At 38.5% G+C, this 22764-nt stretch overlaps 1 protein-coding gene across 3 annotated transcripts in view; it reads left to right on the top strand.

The window, feature by feature from the left end:
• The window catches only part of MAN1A1 (mannosidase alpha class 1A member 1), a 151699-nt gene that overhangs the window by 68528 nt on the left and 60407 nt on the right, over positions 1 to 22764 (top strand). For all 3 annotated transcript variants that reach the window (XM_055811199.1, XM_055811198.1, XM_055811200.1), the window contains exon 5: positions 18844 to 18938. In XM_055811199.1, coding sequence (XP_055667174.1) covers positions 18844 to 18938 — 95 coding nt within the window. The remainder of the gene's footprint in view (positions 1 to 18843; positions 18939 to 22764) is intronic.

Genomic DNA, 22764 nt, shown 5'->3' with positions numbered 1-22764 from the left:
GCCCCTGTTAGCCAGCAATATGTCAAACTAAGTCAAGAACTACTTTTTCTTTTATAGCCTGAGTTTCTGCAAGAAGCTGTCATTACAGTGTATAAAAGCATGGTTTATATCCACTCAGATGTGGCATTGAACAGCCTACTTGGGGGCAGAGAAGGATTTAAAATCTCCTGTGTTTCCCACAATTGCAGGCTGTAATCTCCATTAGTATTTCAGTCTCTTCACCACGTTTAATAGATCTAACGGTGTTCTTTTCCTGTGCTAGCTGTGTCAAAATGTACCACAGAATCCCTATGGATTCACATTCTGGACATAACCTTAACTCCTAAAATTTTCTTTGATGTAGAATGTTCTTCTGCTGTTGCAAGCAGACTGCCCTTCAGTCCTCTATTTCTGTCTCTTTAAGTTCTTGCAGTGCAATTACACTGTCGCTGTTGATGATACCCATCTTTTAAATAGGTTCTCTATACTCCAGAAACTTCCTAATTCCTAGTCCTTCTGTCTCCTTTTTCCTGATGCTACTTGCTCAGCTACTCTGTACAACTCTGCCTCTCAAGCTAGCCCCACACATAATTCTGAGGAAACTTCAAAGAATGGTAAGAGAGATGCTGATTTCCGGTCTTGCACTGAATTCAAATTTTGCATCTTTGTTTTCCTTTTCTGCTTTGGAGTTACTGATACCACATATACATACCATGACTGGGAACTCTTACTCAGCATTAAGTACATGAAGCCTTGTGGAACTTCTGCCGCCTGTACACCGGGCATGCAATCAACTGCCATCACCAACAATTTTTGTGTCTCATAATAAAGACCCTTAGGCTAGTCTACTAACCTGCAAAGTGAAAATAGTGGCAATTTACATTAATTCATGAGTTACTGTCTGCTGGAGTTCAGCAATGGGCATGTTTCTCTTTCAGATGTCAGCCACATGAATATCCACAGCAGGGGGACAGAGAAGCTATGGTGACAGCCTGCTGCAGCTGCCATAACTAAGCCCACTATGAAACCAGGGGCCAGAGCCCTGATTTTGGTCTGAGAAACATGAGTTTAGAACTCCAACATGTACATAACCACATTCTTCACTTTTAGTGGTTTCCCTTTTGCATAACTGAAAGGAGTTGGTTTGTTTGGGGTGTTTTTTCAAAACAGCAAGAAAAGTTGGTTTGTCCTATGGAAAACCTATTTGACGTGTTTTTGCATACATGTGTTGGCTTCAGAAATAACTAAACTGAAGAGCTTTATTGCTCGTTACATTAATTTTAACAAAAATCCCTGCTCACCTCCAGACTACTGTAGTCTGATGCTGAAGCTGGTAAAGTTAGAAAGGAGAATGGATGGTAATGAGAGCTAAGTAATATCTGATTGTGTTTGTAACAGCTGGTGTTTGACATGAGCTCATGAGCTATATTATTAAGTAGAATTCAAGCAGCTGAGAGGGAGCTGGTTTGTTTGTTCTGAGGATTTGGCTTTCAACCAGCTCCTGCCATTTAATTTGATTGTGGTACTACAGAAGAGTTGGAGAGGGCATATCTACCAGAAAATACTAGTGTGGTTGCTTTCCTTTTGAGCAGTAGCTCTAGATAGACCCAAAAGAAGGATTCTTTGCATGTGGGTTAATATACTATACAGAAAAAATTATATGTTATTAAGTCTGTCCAGAGTCACCAGGCATCTGCAAGAAGTTTACAAGATGTTTGTCTCAGTATTCAGTTCTGTCATATTGCAGCATCAAATGCGATTGCAATAATAAAGAGTAAAAGGAAAGTAAAAACATATTGTCCAAAGAGTTGGGGGGATTGACCTGTTATGCAAATTTAATAGAAAATGTGCAACATATGGTTAAATACAAGGTTCTGTGTAGCCATTTGCAAGCAGTGTTGAGATTGTTGCAAATATACTATCTAAAGAATAATCCTTATATATAATTTTACAGCTGAGAATTTGACTTATTTCTGCAGATGAAAGCAACATAAAAATATCTCAGTCGGTGCTGACAGTGGGAATATATCAGCATTAGTTTACCCTCCTTTAATTCTAGGCTATATAAAATATTTGGGAAAGTATATTATCTCTGTGGATGTATTGGGAAAGTGCAATTAGGTAATAGGTAATAAATGTTATTGAATCATCATAGTGTTTTTTTCTTTTTTGCCCCGTCACCCCCCGTGCCCCCCCCCCCCCCCCCCCCGAAAAAAAAAAAAAAAGTACAGATGAAATAGTATGTATTTGCATTTTACTCTGGGCATGGAGTAACTCTTTATTATTTCATGTAAATATTTCACAATGTATAGCCAGTTTATATAAGATTCCATTTTGTGCTTTGTCTCCATAGACTGAGTCTGATCCAGACATTATTTTTCATGAAGTTGGGAGTTAAGTAGATCATAATGTCCTCTCCTTATTAGCTTAAAAAAGATAAAATCATAAACCATCCAGTAGAAGATTCCTGTGTTTTTCATTCTGTTGGAAACTACTAAGGCATTCTATCAGATTCCCAAATATGACTTTAGCAAAGAATACTTTTGTATCCTTTTGCAAAAACTGTATTACTTCTATTAAAGAATATGTAAGCATTAATTAATTCTAAGTATTTTAAATACAAGTCAAATGACTAGTAATCTTTGGTGAAATTGGGAAAGTTCCTTATCCAATTTGCTGTTTGAAGGATCAGATTAGAGGTTTGTTACAAAACACCACTTTGTGCCACATGCAAGCCCTGCTGCTTCAAGCTAACTGAAAATCATTGAGAAAATTGAATGCCTGAAATCAGAAGCAGACATTATTGCTATTCTTGTGTGCCCTTCGTGCCTCCAGCAATAGCTACAGATAATGGCATCTTTGCTGCAGAAGAAACAGATATTCTTTTAGTCTCCTTTGGATTTAGCAATACATCTTGCTTAGCAGATCAAACCTGAAACAGATACAAACAAGGTTCACTGGCTTTAAATTAGGGAGAACTCTTGCAATCAATTTATGGAGAGTACTAATTGGCCTGTGTTGGGTTTTGTTGGGGTTTTTTGTTTTTGTTTTGTTTTGTTTTTTTTGTCAAGATCTGTTGTTTGTGTATTTCAAACACCGTAGGAAAGATAATGAGGGAGCTTTTTCCCAGGTCTTTCAGAAATGGGAGGAATCCGCATGCAATTTGGATTTCCCATTTGTTTGTAAAAATGCAACAGTTGAATAAATGTTGATGAATGTTGTGGTTCTAAATGAGTGCAGTTCTTGACTCTTCCATACCAAAAGCTTGCCTCTGCCATATGCAGGCTGTATTTGCACCCTGTGTGCAAATGATTGAGAAGGAATTTAGAAAAGATGTTCACATGAAAAATCCTGTGCCACTGGCAGCACAACAGATGCCAAGGGGAATGTGGGGTTTTGGCAGGTGATTGCCCCTGAATGGAGCTGTCATGAAGTATTTGAAAGACAAATCTTTGTTTTCCTCAAATCAATTAATATAAGGGCTTATTTTGCATAGGGCTAAGTGCACAGAAATGGGCAAACTGCAAGCTTTTCTTAAGCCAAAGACTGAGAAGCAGGCAAATAAAATCACTCCTATTAAGATTTGAAAGGTGAAAAAGAAGAGTAGTATTCAGTGCCAGTGTTTCATAGAAACCTTCCTTGCTTTCCTCAAGGAAAAATATTTTAAGGTGTATTTAAACAACAGATTCAGTTTCTTGACTCACTTGTTTACATTCAAAGTCTTACGTCAACAAGCATTGTATTCCCATAGGTGTTAGCTCGTCAGCTATCTTACTGTTTAATTTTCTAGTAAAAATATCAGGTATAAGAGAGATTGGGAGATGGTAAAATATTCCAAAGAACTGTTTGGATATGTTTGATGTGTTCAGCTCTGATATTCTTCACTCAACACCTTTGATTGCTTACTTTAACTCACCTGACCTTGCTAAGTTCTTCAAACAGTAACTAATTAGGACGGTACAGTATGAGGGGAGACTTGTCATTCAGCTACATGAAGGTGCAAAAGCTTAACATCAAAAAACCCCAATCTTATGCAAACTGACAAAACTCTACAGCGAAGATCACTTCAGCAGCATTGTTACTGGGGTAGAGTCAACCTTCAATTAACAAAAAGCAATCTTCTTTCAGGCGTCAAGGGCCAGTTCAGTTGTTTTTTATGATTCAGATACATTAAACTACTAAAAAGGCTCTGTAACTAGTTAATCTGAAGCAATTGATATGTCTGGTTTGTTTCTTTTCTTCAGCCTTTAGGCAGTCATCTGCTTTTGCAGGCTAAGCAAAATAACTACACTAGTTGTTTTTGGAAGCTGGTTCAGTCCAGTTAGTGCTTTAAAGTCATGTTGTCCCCTGGGGGGCAAGTTGTCCTTAATTTTTGCAAGCATGACTAGATAATTTTACAGTCCAGTAGATCCTCAGGATCATCATGTGAAAAGGATATGCTGTGAACTTCATTCTCTTCCATTTTTCTTTGCAAACTCTTTTGTTTTCTTCAAACCAACAGCTGCGGAACAAAGTCAGCAGCTCACAATGCCATTTCTTAAAGGATGCTATTTTCCCCAACTTGTTCTTTAAAAACACTATTCATCATATAAAGTCAATTTCAGTCTTTTTCCTTTTGTCATGCAAAACCAGTGAGTAACTCAAACCTTCTCATCATCATTTGCTGCTTGTAGGGTATCTCTTACAAACATCATTCAGTCTGCACTCAGTTTTTTCTCTCCAGAGTTGCTTTTGTTTCCTTTTATATTCTAGAGGGAAGAACAAATAATCTGCCTGATTCCAGGCAAGATCAATAACTGCTGAGATGCTCTGGGCAAACATTGCCACACTGCTGCAGGAGGCTATGGCGATGGTACTCAGCCTGTCTGAGCAGACTTACTCCCAATGTTAAAGCCATCAGCCTTTCTGATTTGCTTGAAGGTTGTGTGTTAAATTAATATGGTTATTAACTGACCTAAGGCCAAAAGTAAAGACTTGCTGAGATAGAAAGAACTCCTTACTCAACCAATTTTTTTCTTGACAGACAGTTGAGTGTAGCTGGTGCTAAGATGCCCCTTTTCTAAATCATACTTTCAAGATCTCTTTTTCTTTATATATATCTATTTCCAGCATATAATTTCAGTTAAGATGTCCTAATGTTTTAATTCTTATGCCATCAAATATAAAAAAAATAATTTAGTGAAACCTGCAAAGTACTGTCTCTAGGAATGGCTATGTGAAGTGTTCAGTCAAAGAGTAAAATAGAACACTAAAGTCATGTCATGAGTCTGGGTAAAAACAGAGTTTACATAAGTGTCATGTCTCTTTTTTTTTTTTTTTCTTTCCTCTTCCTTCAGGTGGGGGGGATGGAAAGCAATCTAATGATACCTATGTTAGTACGTGTACTTGAAATATTTGTGAATACTTCTAACCGTTATTTCCTTCAAATATATACTGCATTAAAAAATAATGTTAATCTTTTGAGAGAACAAGTTACGGCTGTTTAATTGCAGGAATGATTTTGAGGTGTAAGTGTAAAAAAGTTTTAACTGCAGGGAATTCAGAGAAGCAGCTGAGTTGCTCATAAATTTATGACTTGCTGGCAGCACTGCTTTTCAGTCAGAGCGCTTATTTCTGACTTAAGAATTGGAAATGTCTGCTTGCCACCTTGCGTTTTAGTCACTTTAGTTTTATGGCTTGTCCAGTAAGAGAAATAGTCTTACAGTAAACAGAAAGGAATTGAATTAGTCTGCCTGATGATTTAACTTACAACATAAAAGCAGCTTTTAAAATCATAGTTCTCTCCTGAAGCCTCCTATTGGGCTTACATTAAAAAAAAACAAACAAAAACAAACCAAAAAAAAAACCGCACTGGAGAGTTGACATTTCTTATATTTAATTTAAGGGAAATACACAAATGTTTAGGCTTCCTTTGGATGTGCCTGTTACTCATCAGACAATTCAGTGACTATTGTCTTTCAGAGAAATCTCAACAATAAGAAAGCAAGCACTGAGTTAAGTAACCATCATCTTCCCTTCCCTTCCTGCTATACAAAAGAAGTTTTTTCTTGTTATGTTACTTACATAAAAAGCCAGCTAGATGGTGTGTCAGAAGTCCTTTGGAGGAAGGAACCTGCAGAGTATGTTAATTTTTAACATGTTCCTCTCCCCTGAAAAATAACTTCTTAGGCATGTATCATTAGTGCAACTGCTAGTGTTACAAAACTCACCTGTCATGGAGTCAAGCTAAGCTGTTCGCACATCCAAGCTGAATTTACCCAAATGGCACCTTCTGGATCCCAGTGTTTTTAATGGAATTTACCAAAACAAATGAAAGTAGTTTCTACGATGTTAGTGGTTGTGACAGTTAATCAAAATGTAATCTGATAAACCACTGAAACATAGGGCTGGAACAGATAAAACTCTTGGTTCCTTTTCCATATATATAAAAGGAAACAGAAGTAATCTGTAGCTGCGGGTGGTAAAGATGGATGAGTTCTATGATCAAATGGCTTGATCCTAAGTGATCCACGCTGTAAATCTTACAGAGTGACGGTTGGTATTGTCTTTGTACTTGTGATCATTTTACTTTTTATGAAATTTATGATGTATCTGGTATCTGAGATCACAAAACCTGGAAATTCCTGTGTCAGCTTCAGTCTTGGTATAAGGATTAAAAGAAATGCTTCACTGTTTAAACGTGAGACAGCCTTAATATACAACATTAATTTTCAGTGGATACTCATTATATTTGATATATGTTTAAAGAGTAGGAAAAACACGGTAAAAGAGTAGTTTAAAATTTATTCTTCCTGTATCCATGAACATATCAAATTAATGGTCAGTGGAATTGCCCATGTGTGAAGATGAACAGAGGCTCTCTGGTAAAGGACATTAGAGTAAAATTTAATGCAAATGAGGCTCCTTAAGCTTTTTGTGTTTAATGAAGACTGTGTAAAGCCCAACCTCATGACTTGTTCTTAAAACTTCGGCTTTCAAACTTGTCAGTTTGGATTCTCATCCTGCTTTGTTCCTTGTCCTAGTCCTTTTGTCACCTGTGTTGCATGTAGTTCATTAGTTATTGGTTGTTACTATTATTAGTTTACTGTTTCCTTCTTTCCAAAGCAAACCTTTCAAGAGGAGATTCTCGTTGATAAATAGTTTGTTCAGTGTCTACTGAAGCTATACCTTGGACAGAAGTCACTTAGAAATATACTGTGACACTGCCCTGTACATGCCCTAATACTGTGTCATAATATGTGTATAACAATTATATATACCTTTCAGCAGAGATTCCCTCTGAACATCAGGAAACACGTTTTTATTATGAAGGTGACCAAGCACTGCACAGGTTGCCCAGAAAGATTGTTGAGTCTTCATCCTTGGAGATATTCAAAAGCTGTCTGGACATGGTCTTGGGCAGTTGGCTCTAGGTGGTCCTGTTGAGCAGGGGGTTAGACCTTCAGAGGTGTCTCCACAGGTCCCTTCCAACCTAAACCATTCTGTAATACTGTGAACTTTCACTCACAGTTTCATGAAAACACAGCCCCTCGGCTATCTGGAGCACTTTGCATGGAAACAGCAGTGAAAAGGAAAAAGTTCCTTTCTTAGGGCCACGGCACTACTACTGCAGACCCGTGACAATTGCTCAGCAGCAGTAGGAGTAACTCTCTCCAGAAGGAACAAACCCCAGGCTGGCTGAAGAAGAGCTGTTCTGTGCTACTTGGTTTGAGGATATTGTCAGTATAAATTTTAACCATTTGAGGACTAGCGTCTGAGTGATATAAATACCTGACTTAAGATACTTGTGATAGTGTCAGATGGAGACTGTGATGATTCAGGAAGATGACCCTTTTGAGTGGGACCTGGGCAAAAAGACAGAGTAGGTGTGTTTTTTCCGTTGGCTCGGCAAGCTGACCAGGTACCCATTTGCTAGTGGGCGGTTCAAGGAAGATGGCAGAATACGGGAGATCCTAGGCCTTGGGCCCTTTTGTCCAAGGATCCTTTTGATTCTAACTGTTGAGAGTCATTTCATTAAGCTATTATTCTGTTGGATAATGTTGGAGTAAGATATTAAAGTGAATAAATGAAGTTAGGAAAAAATGGAGAAGAATAATAATGAATGTAGGCATACTTGGTATCCTGTTCACATTATTATATATTTGTTAAGTATCATTTAAAATTATTTCCATTAAGACCAGGAGAAAATTTACAAGTATCATGTAACACTGGATGAAACAAACAGCTCTCCATTTGCTATTAATGTCAGAAATTACATATATTAAATATATATAAATATAAATAGAATATCCTTTACATATGCAGAGTGATTTTAGCCTTTTCTGTGCTTGCCACCATGGTCTAGGAGCATGCTTTAGAGTGAAGGCTTCACTCTAAGTCGCTTAATGGTATTAGAATTAAAAGATAGAGTTGAATTTACAAGGCCAGGAATTAATCTTCTCTTAGCACTTTATGCTACATTAAGGATGTAATTATTGATTCACCATGCAAAGTTTATTAGGCTCCTCCACCCCACCCCCTGCTTTCACACAGATGGTGTTGCAAATCACCTCTCAACGGTCACCTGCTTGAAAGGAGAGTTTCATATGCAAAGTGCTGTTCTTTGTTTAGATATGATAGCTTGCAAGACATAAATGAGGCAGCTATTTAAATTTGTTGTTACAGCAGTTGGGCTGGGTACACAAGATTAAATAAAAAGAAAATTAGGAAGCAGATGCTTGTGGCTTAACAGAGGAATTGTGCTAAAAGATACTCTTCATTACTGGTGGATATGAGTAATTTTACTAAGGCAGCTGTTTCCTTAATCAGGAAAAACACAAAACCTCTAAGATGACATCCAGATGTTTTCTGTATCGCTTCACAATATAATGAGTTTTCGTTTTATACGCCACATTTTTAATTCCTTTCGTCTTTACTTACATCCAATATATTTTCAAATACAGTTATTATCTTCCATAACTGTAGAAGACCTGAGTGCTAAATACATGACATATTTTGTGCTCTTGACATCCTTGCCTGGTGTTAGTCTGCAAGCTGCTTCTAGGGCTGACAGTGTCTGTCACCAGCATCCAAGCATTTGAATATCGGACTTCTGCAGGTTTGAGGAGGGTTTGTTTTGTTGGGGATGGAAGAGTCTCAGTAAGGAGTTTTTTAGTGGTAGTGTCTGTTCATTCTTCAGTTGTGCAGTTGTATAGTGCCCCTTACAGTGCTGCCTGTTCAAAGCAGGACAGACTATAATGTTAATATGTATATAGTGGGTTAATATCCTGTTACAGTTATGTGGGTATTTGGTAAAAACAGATTTAGAACTTCCACCAGTGCTTAGGTGTGGGCTCAGTCCTCTGTCATGTGCTGCTGACAGTTTTAATGCCTGCTAGCTTACCATCTGCCCTTGCTAGAAACACATGCTTTATTTGACTGGAGACCTGGGATTCCAGGCTTTCTGTTGCTGACAGGATATGAGAGTAGCATCCCAAATCTTTGACACTGATTTACTGACACTGAGCTGTTTCATAATTTATTTATTTGGGAGTTGTGGGATTTCAGAATCTTAAGATTTAAGCGCATCTTTTGTAGGCGGAGTCTTGTTACCTGTGGTTTGGGCCTCAGGAGCCAGCTGCCAGTGTGCAGTTGATCTGCACATATGCAGCAAATCCAACGCATTCCTCATTGTGCATGCTGTGTATCGCACCTCTTGAAAAATTAAGGCTGCCCTGAGCTTGGGGTAAGGAATTCTCAAAGGCGTTTATACCTAACAAATTCCTTTTATTACAGGCAATCATTAAAGTTTGTTTACTACATTCATCACCACCTTTTCTTGAATTATCACAACAGAGATATTATTAAACAGTCAGTTCATGAGCTTTCCAAGTACTAATGGGTTGTAGCTAAGCTTTTAATTGTGCAAGTATACATAAGCTTTAAAAAAAATTAATGCTTTCTTGACATTAGTAGATAAATTAGCAGTTACTTTTTCTCTTGTGGTCTGAAAGTTTTCTTCCTGTTAAATAGTTCCTGGAGTTTATGTCTGTGTAAGCAATCTTAAACACACGAGTAGCACAAAAGGAAATAACTAAATATAACTGGAACAAACTCTTCCTTCATGAGTTTTAATTCTGCAGTTGTTTAGCAATTCCTTCCTTCATTCCAATTTTAAAGTGCAAGTCAGTTGTGTATAAGTTACTGTATATTAATATTTCTTTGTTTTATGCATTGCCTTCTTTCTGCTGGTTTGTGCCATTTATTACTGGCCTTCCTGAAATAAGAATTTCAAACACAATATATCTACTTAGAAATTCTTCAGTTAAAAAACAACTGAAGTAATTACATGTGTTAGCCACTAACTGGGGGTGGGGGGGTGGGATTGCTTGTTGCTACATACATTTGGATTAAATCTGGAAATCTCTCACTAATCCAGTTACTTCCATTTGATTAAGTTCTCTACAGTCTTTTCTACAGAGGGTGACTCTTCATGGTACTATGTGACTTCTCTGGTACAATAATCAGCTAGAAAAGAAAATTAATTTTCTTGCTGTCAGTGAAGCCATAACAAAAAAGGCTGATGGAATACAAGAAGACGGTTTTAATTTTTATTTTTCTTTTAAAGTGGATTTGCTTCTATGAGCTGGTGACCAGCATACTGGAGTATTCTGGAAAGACCAGTAGATCTAAAAGCTTACCCATGTTTGTTATTTCCTCAGGTTGTGAAAAAGACAAATACTGCTCTAGCAGTCTGCAGGTGAGAGTGAGTTGTTGCTCTTAGATACCACAAGTTGCCTGAATCTCTCCAGTAAAGTTATTTGCATACTTCTACAATCACAGCTGTCAAAAGCACCTCCCTGAATTGCCGTGTCATCTTGGGTGCCAAAAGCTTTTGCAAGGTTTGAGCGCTCTGATGCCTGCTGCTCTCACAGATGTGTCAAAGCTTTGGATTGCTGTGCTGAAGATCTCAGTATAAATACAACCCTGTGGTGGTTTCAGCCTTAGATGGGGATGGAAAGTCCCCTTTTGCTACAGGATCTATATTTTCCAGGCTCTCTCCACTGAAAACCATTTGTATTTTAACATGTTCCAGCCCAGCACTGTATGACAGTAGACGCTGAGCAAGATTGTGGGAACGGCTGCAGACTGTCATTATTTTAAAATGAGACATTCCTCCTGCTTCATACAGCTGCGATGTTGTTTATATGTGTGAGGGAGAGTTTTACATGAAAACCAGTGCTTCTTTGAGAACTTTTATGAGAGGGGAGCATCTGAGATTATTTCCCAAACTAAGTTTTTTTCCGGTTTAGTCCTTATCCTGGGATTCTGACATCTAACCCCAAGATACCCCTGCACTGTTCTGTGTAACAGTTTAACTTGTGCTGCCTCTGCCGGCATCCCGATGGGATTAGAAACCCAACCAGTTGCATTTTGCTAATCTCCAGGGAGGGAGGGACTTGTTTAAATTCTCAATAAAATTCTGCTCTGTCTGGTGAATATCCTCATGTGAAGGTGTGACAAACCATGCTTTGTAAAGGAGCTAAAACATGCTTTGTTTCCTTCATGGTGCTTTTACAGAATTGGTGCCACTTGAAATTTCCAGCTCATGGTCAGGTTTTCACTGTCCAGGCTGACTGGACAGTGTTGGTGGGTTTGGCTCGGGCAGCACAGGCGGTGTGGGATGCTGTAGGGTGTTCAGTGCAGAGGTGCCCCTTTGCCTCTGGAGGGAAACTTGCCACATCCAGCCAAGCTTCAGAGCTCCAGGTTGGTACAACCCCAGGTGAACCAGGCCTGCTCCACTCAGCCATCAGTGACCCTCCAGTCGTGGGGACTGAGAGGAGCTTATTAGCTCTGAGCAAAGTAGTACAGATGGGCAAAGGTGCTTTGGGTCTGATGCTACACTTGTAAACCAGAAAGCCTTCCCAAAACTCAGTGCTGAAGAGCATGATGCTGGCTCTGGTGTCGGTGTATGCAGTCATGCTGATTGGCTCTGGCTTGTCTTTGACCACTGTAGGCGTAGCCTCAAGCTGAGCTGCTTGTTTTTAAGGCACTGTCCTGTTCTGTATCCTGGTAGGATGACATGAGGCTGGGTGCAGCCCTGGGCTGGAGGTAGGCTCATGCACTGATGTGGCATTTCACGTGTGCTCTGCTCAGGTCTGGCAGGACCAGGGCTGGCCCAGAGCTGGCAAGTTGGTCTTGGACCCAGTCTGTTTCCTGGGGAAAAATGCTCAAAACAAGTTCTCGGCACTTCAGGCTCTGGGTGTACAATAAACACTACTACAGCTGCGAAGATCCTAGATGAAGTCCATTGGGTGCCTTCCATTGGTACTAGTTACCACACTGATATGACTCATTACAGTGCTTGTTTCTAGAAATGTTAACTGTCTCCTCACCTTGTAGCGCAGCTAATTCATAACTGACTGGGCTCAGCCAGGAGTAATTGAGGACTGAATGAAATTAAACTCAAAACCACCTGCTAGTGTCAAGGTGACAGTAATTGTAAAAGCAGTAATTGCTTCTGAATTAATGCCAGCAGCTGGGTAACTTATCCAGGTGTCATAAACACTGGAAATATATTATAAGAAATGGTTTCAAATAATAGGCCACTTAAGTGTGGCAGCACTTGGTATTGAAGATAGTGGAAGAATTCAGCTTAAGCTATTTTGAGTATTCTGGTATGTCACATGGAGCGCCACAATTTTTTGTAGCATTTCTAATCTTTCATTTAAAAATAAACCAAATGCAAATGTAGCAAAAATTCTGGATTGTCTTTCAAGAAAGAAGGTATTGGAACACATTCTTCTAAGAGAGTTCTCTTCTGTTAGCAGATCACTTTAAACCTATCAGCATTTGTTACACTGAAAGGATTTCTATTCAGTGTTCTGAAGAGCAGCAAAGTGGCCTGTCCCTGTTAATTTTTCTGCTCTGGTTTCCTGCTTTTGCACTGAAATACCCGTTCCTTACCCTACTGGGAAAGGCAGTCAGGTACAGAAAAGAAAGCAATAAATCTTACTTAGTGGTTTGTCAGTTTCTATTTGTAAACATAATACAAAGATGAAAACTGCTTAATTTGACAGAATTAGAAATGTGGAGAAAATGTCTTTGTCAATTGAAAAAAAAAAAAAAAAGGATTGTTTCCTTTGGTATTAAAATCTAACTTCTGGTTTCCCTTGTATGGAGGACCTTTTCAGGCAGAGTTCTGACCGTTCTTTAATTTATGATATTGTACCATGTTATGCTCTTTTTAAATTAGATATGCCTCATACAGAATTCTAATATATTTCTTTGTTTCCTGTATTTTTTTCCTGGTTAGGAACAGCAATTAAATGTATGATGGGATAATCTAACATTTTCAAAGGGGTTTGTCATTCCAGCCAGAGGAAACATTTTTGTTTATCCAGAGGAGATAACATTCTTGCACTATAATGAAAGCCACTGCTCACCAGATGACAGCTCTGGTCTTACCCCTGTCGTTGCATCTTTGCAGGCAGATCCTCATTTCCCTGTGGGAACGCTGTTGTTCCTAATAAGATTTGATAATGGGCACAAGAGTCTGCAAAATCTGATTGATTGTGGGATTTGGTCTTGTAAAACAGAGTTCTGGATGTATCACCTCTTTTAACAATCTCTTTTAAAAGAAAAAGACTTGTTCTTTAAAGCCATTTAAAAAGAAAATAAAATCAGAAACCACAGTTGGTACCTGGATGCCACAAGGTTGTGTAGAGAACAAAAGTAACTGCTTTAAATTAAGTGGGTATTTGGAAAACTTGGTTCATTAAATTCACAAATTCTTTTTCATCCATTTTTTTTTCTCTGTTCAAAACCTCTGCATTTGCATCAGTGGCACAAAGTAAGCAGAACCGAAAAAAAAAACCCATACCCAAACTGCTTTTCTAAGCAGAATGCCTCACTGAATTAAGGTCACATTTGAGACAAATAAGGAAACTTTTATTAGGAAAGCTGCTGATGGAAGTTCTGTATATGTAAATGTGGTTACTTTCCTTCCCTTTTTCTGTAATAATGCTGGCAGTCCTACTAGAATGAAACATGCAGATTATAGTTCCTGAGGGAATGGATAACTTTTGGCATGGGGATCACGATGTGCACAGGTACAGTGTTGTGCAAAAGCATACCTCCTAGCAGCTTGTGCAGAGGTGGTGTGGCAGGGGAGTTCCTGGGTTAGTTTGTTCTCTCCTATGAAGACCAGAAGTACTTATATGTACTTAAAAAATAATTGAGAGCATCTAATGGAGTAAGAAAGTAACATTTTGCTCTCTGGCTTGGTGTGTGTGTGTTAACTGTGGAATGAACAGACAGTAACAGGAAAGCCAAGTATACGCAGCAGCGAGGTAGATTTCTTGTTTACGTATTACTGCTTACTCAAATGTTGTTCAAAGACTTGCTGGAATAATAGTGATGGTTTGGACTGACTTTGTAAGGCACTTGAGATTGGTAACTTGAAGGATGACAAAGGTGCTGCTTTACTGAGCATTGAGTTTATTTTAATTAACAATTTACAGCCTACTAATATAAACCGAGATCTCAATAGAAACTAGTAATTCTACCTTCTATATAATTATTATATGACTATAGTAAGTATTTAATTTTCTTTAGTGCTAATTTTGAGTAGAACTGCAGAGTGTGAAGGAGTCTGCGTACTTATTCCATAGGGGAGTCCTCCTTACACAGGACCTTCACATGGTGAGAATCAAGATCACACAAGTTTGTTAAGAGACCTTACATAAAAATTTAAAAAAGGTTAATAATACTTTTGAGTTTCAAAAGGATTATCTCACATCCAAAATCTATCTTCTGGCAAAAAGTAGGTTAGAGAGAAATGCTTGAGAAAGCGTTTAATATCCCACCTAACTCCACGGAGTTACATCACAGATCATTTCTGATTGGTTTCAATTATCATTTTCTTCCTAAATCACAGTGCTTCACTTGGAATGATTTTCTTTGTTGTAGTATAGTATCTAGCCGAGTTAAATGTCAGTGCAGTTTCTAGTGGTTTGGTTGTTTTTTAAAGGCATCAATAGTACTTTCCTCTGAATCTTCAATTTAAAAGAAGGGATTGATAACAGTGTGACTTATCACACCACCTGATGAAAGGACAGCTGATACGTCATGTAAATAACTCTGCAGTCCCTCTTCCTTAAAAAAGCTTGCAGTCTAGATAGGATAGAGCACTGGAACAAGTCATGGATGTCTTGGGAGTGTTTTTTAGACTTGTAGGTAAGAGCACTAAGTGTGGGGTGAAGGGTGGGTGCAGGTGTGGGGCTGTGACAGCTTCTGCCAGGTCTGATCCAGCTGCAGTAGCTCAGGTAAGTAAGCCTGCATTACTGCTGGCTGAGCATCCTTCAGGAGAGGCCAAGAAAAGTCCTCAAGCCTCTCAAGGTGACCACCGGGATGGGAAGTTTTGCTACAGGTCTTTTCCTTTATTGTATATAATGTCTCTCATTTCTGTGCTCTCTCACTTCTGCCTTTACTCTGTGCATCTCCATAATGGCTGTCATACTTTTTGCTTATCAAAAAATGGCTGTACTGGGTGATAGTGGGGAGAGATTAGGACTTGGCAAAAAGTTGAATTTCATGTAAACGGTAGAGACATTAAGTACAGATTTCTGTTGTTCATTTACTTACATTATCTGGGGGAAAAAAAAAAATCTTACCTTGTGCAATTATTTCTTGTCCAGTATTAGAAGTTTCTGCAAAAGAAAAATGCAGTGAGCATTGTGGACAGTGTGCCATAATTATAACACTCACTTTTCCTATTATTATTTTTAACTGTTAAAGCTGCAAATTGAAAAACGAAGTGGTTCCTTTAGTAATCTTCACCCCTTTACCCTTGCTGAAAGAGCATAATTTTGCTGCATGAAGTTGCTATTTATTGCGTTCATTCACTGTATTGTAGTATTCTTGTCATTCTTGTTTATACTGTTCTACCTAATAGTGATTTAGCAGTCAGCTGTTCAGCCACATTAAATTAGCCCTAGAGAAAACTGGGTAATGTCCATAGATTACTTTTTTTTTTTTTTTTAAACTTTGGAAGAGGAAAGAAAATCACTAACATGCATTAGTAATAACCTGTTGAAATTTTCATGTAAACAAGAAGTGCATCTTCACCTCAAGACTTGTTCCAAAATTGTAAGATGGTTTAAAAATAATTTTGTAGTTCTCTTTTCCTAGTTGCCTACTAGGAAAATTGTTTACCACATTGGAAGAGTGCATTTTGGACAAGAAAGAAGTTAGAATGCCTGGCTTCACTGTATGTTTTAATGTCGGTGTTCAGAGCGCTGTGCTTATCAGGAGTGAATTACAATTTCCTTGCATATCCGTATGTGGAACAGTATTTCCTTACTGCTTCATGTCAGATGTGTTTATTTTTTGATAACTATTATTTTTGACATTTCTATGAAGTAGGCAATTTTATTTTGAAAGAAATTGGGTTGTTAATTTATAAAAGAAATGCAATAGAATTGAAAAAATGTGAGACTTGGTAGAAATATTTGAAAGTAAAGCGTTATTGCTGTACATCAAATCTTTAATTAAGATACTAAAATGTTATATTTTTGTCCAGAAGCAATTATTGTAACAGACCTCTTTCTGAGCTTGCATGTAATCTTTTTAATGATGAAGGATTAATATAGCCTGTAAAGTACAGCAGTTACTGAGCCTTGCTGCCACTGCTGTGGTTAAATAAGTATGTGCCTTTTCAAAGGGAGATTTCCTCTTGCCCTTAAAAACACATCTAGAAAGAGTACAGATGGCACCTTTAACCACATTCCAAAAAATAAAATATCTACCAGCTTTACATATGGCAAAAAATAGGGTTTTACACTGCATAGCAGATGCTTCTACAGAAATTCAGGGTCCTTATGTGCCCGTTGCTTGGGAGGGTCATTGTAACCACTCTCCTGTTAATACTTCCAGTGTTTCAGAACAGAGGTGCTAAGGTAAGCTGATGAGTTGATTGCAGCATATGTTGTGAAAGGCTGAGGGGGCTTCTCTTGTGCTGGAAGAGCAAAGCATAGGTTTGGGTTCAACAGACCGAAGGTAAAAAAATGTGGCTGCGTAGTGTAACAAGGGGAAAGCTTGTGTGCTCCTGGTGGGTTACTGTCGCTTGCTCCTCTCAAGGAAATCTGCCTATAGATAATTACATTTAGCGTCAACTGTTTCTGAGTGTCCCTCAAGGTTTTAACCCTTGGGGAGACTGAATTATGTGCTGGATGAAGATCACAAATCCATAACTTAATTCTCAGCAGAATCCCACACACCTGGTAAACCAAGGAGTCAGAAATAACATGGATTATGAAGGGATTTCCAAGCAAATTGTTTTCTGTGCTGCCTTGCTTCAAGTTTCTCCCAGCACTCACATGCCATCCACTTGAAAAAGTTTTCTGACTCCAGCCATAATTTGGCTTCAGATTACTTAACCTCACTCAAAATGTCTTGTACTGTAATTCTAAATCTTTGAGTCTTGTCACAGAAATCTTGAGATCCGTGTCATATGAAGACACTGTGGGGTAGCCTGGAGCCTCTTTATGGTGACATGATTATCCTGGAGTTCTATATTCTCTCCTGATCATATATTTTTCAATAATAAAAAACTTTTCTCAAAGTGGCTTGTAGAAAGTGGGATTTTATAAACTGTATTTTATTGGTGTCAAAATAAATTTCTTCATTACTTTCTTTTGACCAGCAAATGTCTTTATGTTTTCACGTGAGTGTATATGCATTGTTTTTCCTTCTCTGAAAATTTGCTGTACTGTACTACATGATAAGGTGCATTAGGTGTACATTGATTTCTAATACTTCAATAAATAAAAATTCATCATAAATATGTCTGAGGGAGAAAAATGAATTGAAGGGAGGCATTATTAGAAAGAGAACAATGAAGGTGACTTTGCTATTTTGGCCTCTACACCTGGGATAATCCCTTTCATTGTTGCGCAGGATCCCAGTGTAATTCCAAGCAAATAGGCCTTGAACATCCACATATTGAAATCACTAAATAGGTTTCTATATTTAAGTTGGAACAATATTGCTTCTAATTAAAAACTGTCTTACTAGAGCACTTGGTGCTCAAAAAGTCAGGTTAATGTAACCTGAGCTTAGCTTGCAGTTGAAGGACAGCAAATTCCTCTTTGTTCTAGCTTTGTAACTATTACTTTGGACGTTAAAAGTTCCTGGTGTTAAATTGCTTGTCACTCCTGTGGGCATATGTTAAACATTTGGGGTCTTCCCACTTCTTGTTTTTAACATGAAACCTGAAACTCTTCAGATACTAAAGATCAGTTAAGTCTTCAGTTATCTACACAGATATATTCCATTTTTTTAATCAATCATGGCATTGGTACCACCTGGGCATAAGCCAGCTGAGTCCATAAAGACTGTACTGCAGATTTTTTTTTTTTTTTTTTTGAGGAGGGGAGTGGAGGTAAGGGGAGGTGGTTTTGCCGCAGATTGCCCGTGCAGCATGTTCATAGTACGGCAGGTACCTGGTGATCCAGCCCTAGTTCCTGCAGCGTGCTGAGCCACTGCAAATAAACCCCATGCAGAGCAAAGGCAACATTTCTGTGGCTGTGTGCCTGCCACTCTGGGAGGAGGTGTCGCACTGATGGCCTCGGTTTGATTCTGGGGATGCCAGATGCAGGTTGTCTGGCAACATCGCTGTGTGATCCTTCTGTGTGAGTTCTGCTGTTGCTGTGTGCAATGGAAAGCAGGTTGTGCTGCTCTCATTCTTTTGACTGTAAAAAAGCAGGGATGCGCCTCATCGTGCTGAGATGACTGGTACTGTACGCTTAGTAATAGTATTATCTAAATTAATTCAGTGGGAGCAACAATCCATTTTCCAACCCTTTGTTTCTTCTTTACTTCCAGGTTTTCCGAAAAAAGGCAGTGGAGCTTGGAGAGAAATTGCTGCCTGCTTTCAATACTCCCACTGGCATACCTTGGGCACTGCTTAATATCAAAAGGTAAAACAACTGCTTTTTGGTAACTAAAGCATATTAAAAAGTTCTGCTGAAACCATCTTCACCACAGAACCGTTACAATTGCTGCAGAGTTTATGCCATTCCAGCTAGGTAAAAATTGACACAACATCCTTGGTTCTACAGTTTAAATTGGGAAATTTAAGTAGCTATATGTTACATGCACAGGAATGCGTATAGAAAGACATTTATTCCTCTCAGAACTGACTGCTTTTTTATCAGTTAGTATGTTGCTCATCACTTTTCCTGAAGTCCTTCATTGCTTTTAGTGTTGTTACAGGTAGGGTAAAAGCAAAGGGTCATGTGCTACTCTGAAAAGATAAGGTTTCCAGCCACTTTGTACTCCGGTTTTTCCCTGATCTCAAATGTAGTATCAGCATGTCCTTCGTATTGAGAAGCAAGAGTAATACCTGCTACAAGTGACTTATCTCCCAGGGAGTAACTCTGCCTTGGCCAGTTGTGGTTTGAAGGTATATGTTTGCTGTAGGAGGTGCACGCTCTTCTGCAGTTCCTCTGGCCTCCAGTGTCTGACTCCAGACAGATGTCAGCCGCTCCTGGTCCATCTCAGGACTGCTAGCAGTGACACTGTGCTGGTAAAGAAAACGTTTTCCTTGCACAGCCTGGGGAAGAATATTGAAAGTTACATCTGTGGGGTATGTTTGTGTATTCATAAGGACACATCAGCTTTCTTCGTACTGTGAATAAACCCCAGCACCATCTGTCACAAGAAAGCAAATCAAGAAGAATTTCACATGTGCATGTGGTGGTGTTGTCTTGTGGTTTTTTTCACGATTCCCTCTTTGACAGTCAGCATCTTCCACTGTTCTCTGCCTGATCTGTATTTATGGGTATGCTTTTTCCCCGTAGTGGGATGTACGCTGGCATGTTTGCTTGGTTTGCTGTGTTTGCTTCAGGGTTCTCAGTAAACTTCTCAGAGCCAGTCCTACAGAAACCCCTGGTATGTCAGTTCAGACAGGCTTATCTTCTGCCTTCCTTTCAAACAGAAGCAAGGTGGGAGGCAAAGAGCAGGTCTGTGTGCAGGAGCAGGAGGGAGGGAGTGGCTCCTGAACTTTCTCATCATTGAAGGGGCTGATTAACTGCTGCCTGGTGATGATCCTTGGACTTTGACTTACATGCGTGCTAATGATTTCTTCTCAACAGACTTTAATGAGTTCTGCACGAGTTCAATAGCATAACAGCTTGAGGTTTGTTGGTTATTTGTTTTTAGGCTGTTACAAAAACTGAGTACAAAATGTTGGCATAGGTTTGTAATTGCAACACAAAAGTCAGTACCTTTTTCTACAGGGTATATGTAAACATGTTTAAGGTGTTTAGTCTAAAAAATTGTCTTATATGTAGCCCTTATCTAAATCCCTGCTTATCTACTAAATATATCAATGGTGTTTGCAGATAGGTCAAATTCTGTGGTAGGTCTTTATGGTTTTGTTCCTAGCTGCTCACACTGCTGTGGTGCACTACATGTGTCAGCCACAAGCACTGCAAGGTGGTAATGCAAAAGGGATTCATTTCCTATCTGGCATGAAAGTAGAAAAGAATGTCTGCCAAGATAAGTTCCTTTGCTATGGCAGAAAAAGTTACATTAAATGCTGGATTCTTGGTTATTCATTCTGAATCCTTGCACATCTGTCTAGATTTGACCTTCAATATATGACTTTCATAATACTGTGTGTAAACAAATACGCTGTCATCCAGGCTTAGGAAATGCTAAGCCACTGAAGCCTGCATATATTACAGATATAATATGCCTCATTTCTGATTAGTACTTATTTGATTTTGTTTTGATTTATGCTTTAAATTGGAGAACACTCACAATAGATTGTGGGTGTCATTGGTTATTTTTCAATACTATTTTTGGATTAACAGATGACCTGGATATTTGTTTCACTATGCAACTGTTCTTCACAAAATAGTTTTTCTCTGCGCACCCTGTATCATCATAGCCAGACTTGCTCTCTCCTTGTGTGTCTGTGTGTAAACGTATATATGTGCTTTTGTCTGAGTGTGTCCTTAGATACACTGAAGGCATACTCCTGAACTCTTGTACTCTTTCTCTTTTCCACTGTTTTTCTTCATGCTGATTCTTTCCTCACAGCTTAATGACCATGGAACACTGTGGAGCCCTAATAATCAAATATGTTAAGAAGTTCACTGTACTATTCTTCAGCTAAAATTATTAGCCAATTCTTAAGTGTGATTGTTTATAAAATTTCCTTTTGTCTCTGAAGTACATTTTAAGTAGTTAGATTGGTAGTTTGTGCGGGGATTTCCTTTTCTTTGTTTCTGAATGTTTCAGTTGCATTTCCATATTTTGATGTTCTTGATACTGTTCTGTATCTTCAGTTCATCTTCAGCATCTGTTTTTCATTCTTCTTATACTGCCAAAGCTGAAGTGCCTTTTATGGCTCACTCGCTTATTTGAGTAACCAGTGTTGTGTATCACTTGTTGACTATTCTGGCTGAAAACACTGGTACAAAGAGAGGCTGCAGGGGGAGAATGTGTATAAAGTGGTGGTGGCTTGACAAATAGGTTTGAGTTGTCTTTTGGGGTTAAGGAGCCCAAGCTGGCAAAGCTGCTTTTATTTTTTTAATTATTTTCCTCCATCACTCAAATCCTTTGTTAAGCTATTTTGTCTTCAGTACTTCTAAAACACCAACTATAACAGCTTCTTAAAATACTGCTAGTTCATGATCCTTTTCTTCTCAGTGAGCCATGACAATCTGGCTTCTTCATGATAAAATTTTATTTCCCTTTCTAAAAACTTCAAGTAATTTATCACTGAGCAATTGGATTTCTTGTGCATTTCTGTAATGTGCCTCTCAGTTTTATAGAAATAAAAAACCCCCCTGAAATTATAACTCTCGTAGCGAGTTAAGTAAGCTTAACAAATATCCGGCTTGCATCATGTTCACATGATCAAGTAATCCTTTTAATGTACCTATTTTTACCTCTGTAACTATTAAAATGAAGCTGTATGGGGCTTCTATGTATGCAATGATGCTCAGCTGTGAAATTCACAGAAGAACCCAGATTATTGTTAGGCTGTTGGGTAAGTCAGGAATAAATTTGTGGGTCTAAGATCCTGTACAGTATTTTTTCTCTTTTGGATGGAAATTGCCTCTTTAGGTCAATTTTTCCCCTTCTGAAAGCAGACCTGTATGGTTTTTTTAGTCACTATTAGTTCCAGTAAGACCACATTACTGCTTTCTAGTAAGCAACCCAGAAGCGTTCTTATATGAAAGAATATTTTTCCTATAAAATGTTTGCTGTCTATGCATTGACCAGTTGAATAAGTTGTTTTAAGGTTATTTATTATCCCGTGTGTGCTACGATGTAAAAATATTGCTAGGTAGTAAGGTGCCTGGCTTTTTATGAAGAATCAATGTATCATATAACCTTTAAGTACACCTGAAACTTTGAAAAACAGTTAGGCCTTACCTTAATGAACAAGTTTTCAACTGGAGTAAATAATATTTTTATTTCTGGAAGCAGGAGAAACTGGAAATGGGTTTTTTGGACGTCCAGCCTGTTTGCAAGTGTTGTGGCTAAGGGGGAACTGTGCCTGTTCTACTGGCTTAGTGACAAAATAGTAAATAGTGTAAGCATTTGTGGATATAGGGATCATGGAAAGTTCTGTATAGCAGGAAAAGCTGTGAGGTATGGGTGGAGTGGGTCAGGGCAGGAAAGCTGAAGAGAAGTCAAGAAGGATGAGTTTGAAATCAGTTTGTTTAATTTGTATTAAAAGCAAACCACAGGGGGTAGTAAGTTTTACTCAACATAAATGTAAAACGT

Source organism: Falco peregrinus, chromosome 7 (assembly GCF_023634155.1).
Source record: "Falco peregrinus isolate bFalPer1 chromosome 7, bFalPer1.pri, whole genome shotgun sequence".
Taxonomy (NCBI): domain Eukaryota; kingdom Metazoa; phylum Chordata; class Aves; order Falconiformes; family Falconidae; genus Falco; species Falco peregrinus.
This window is presented reverse-complemented; position numbering and strand designations above follow the sequence as displayed.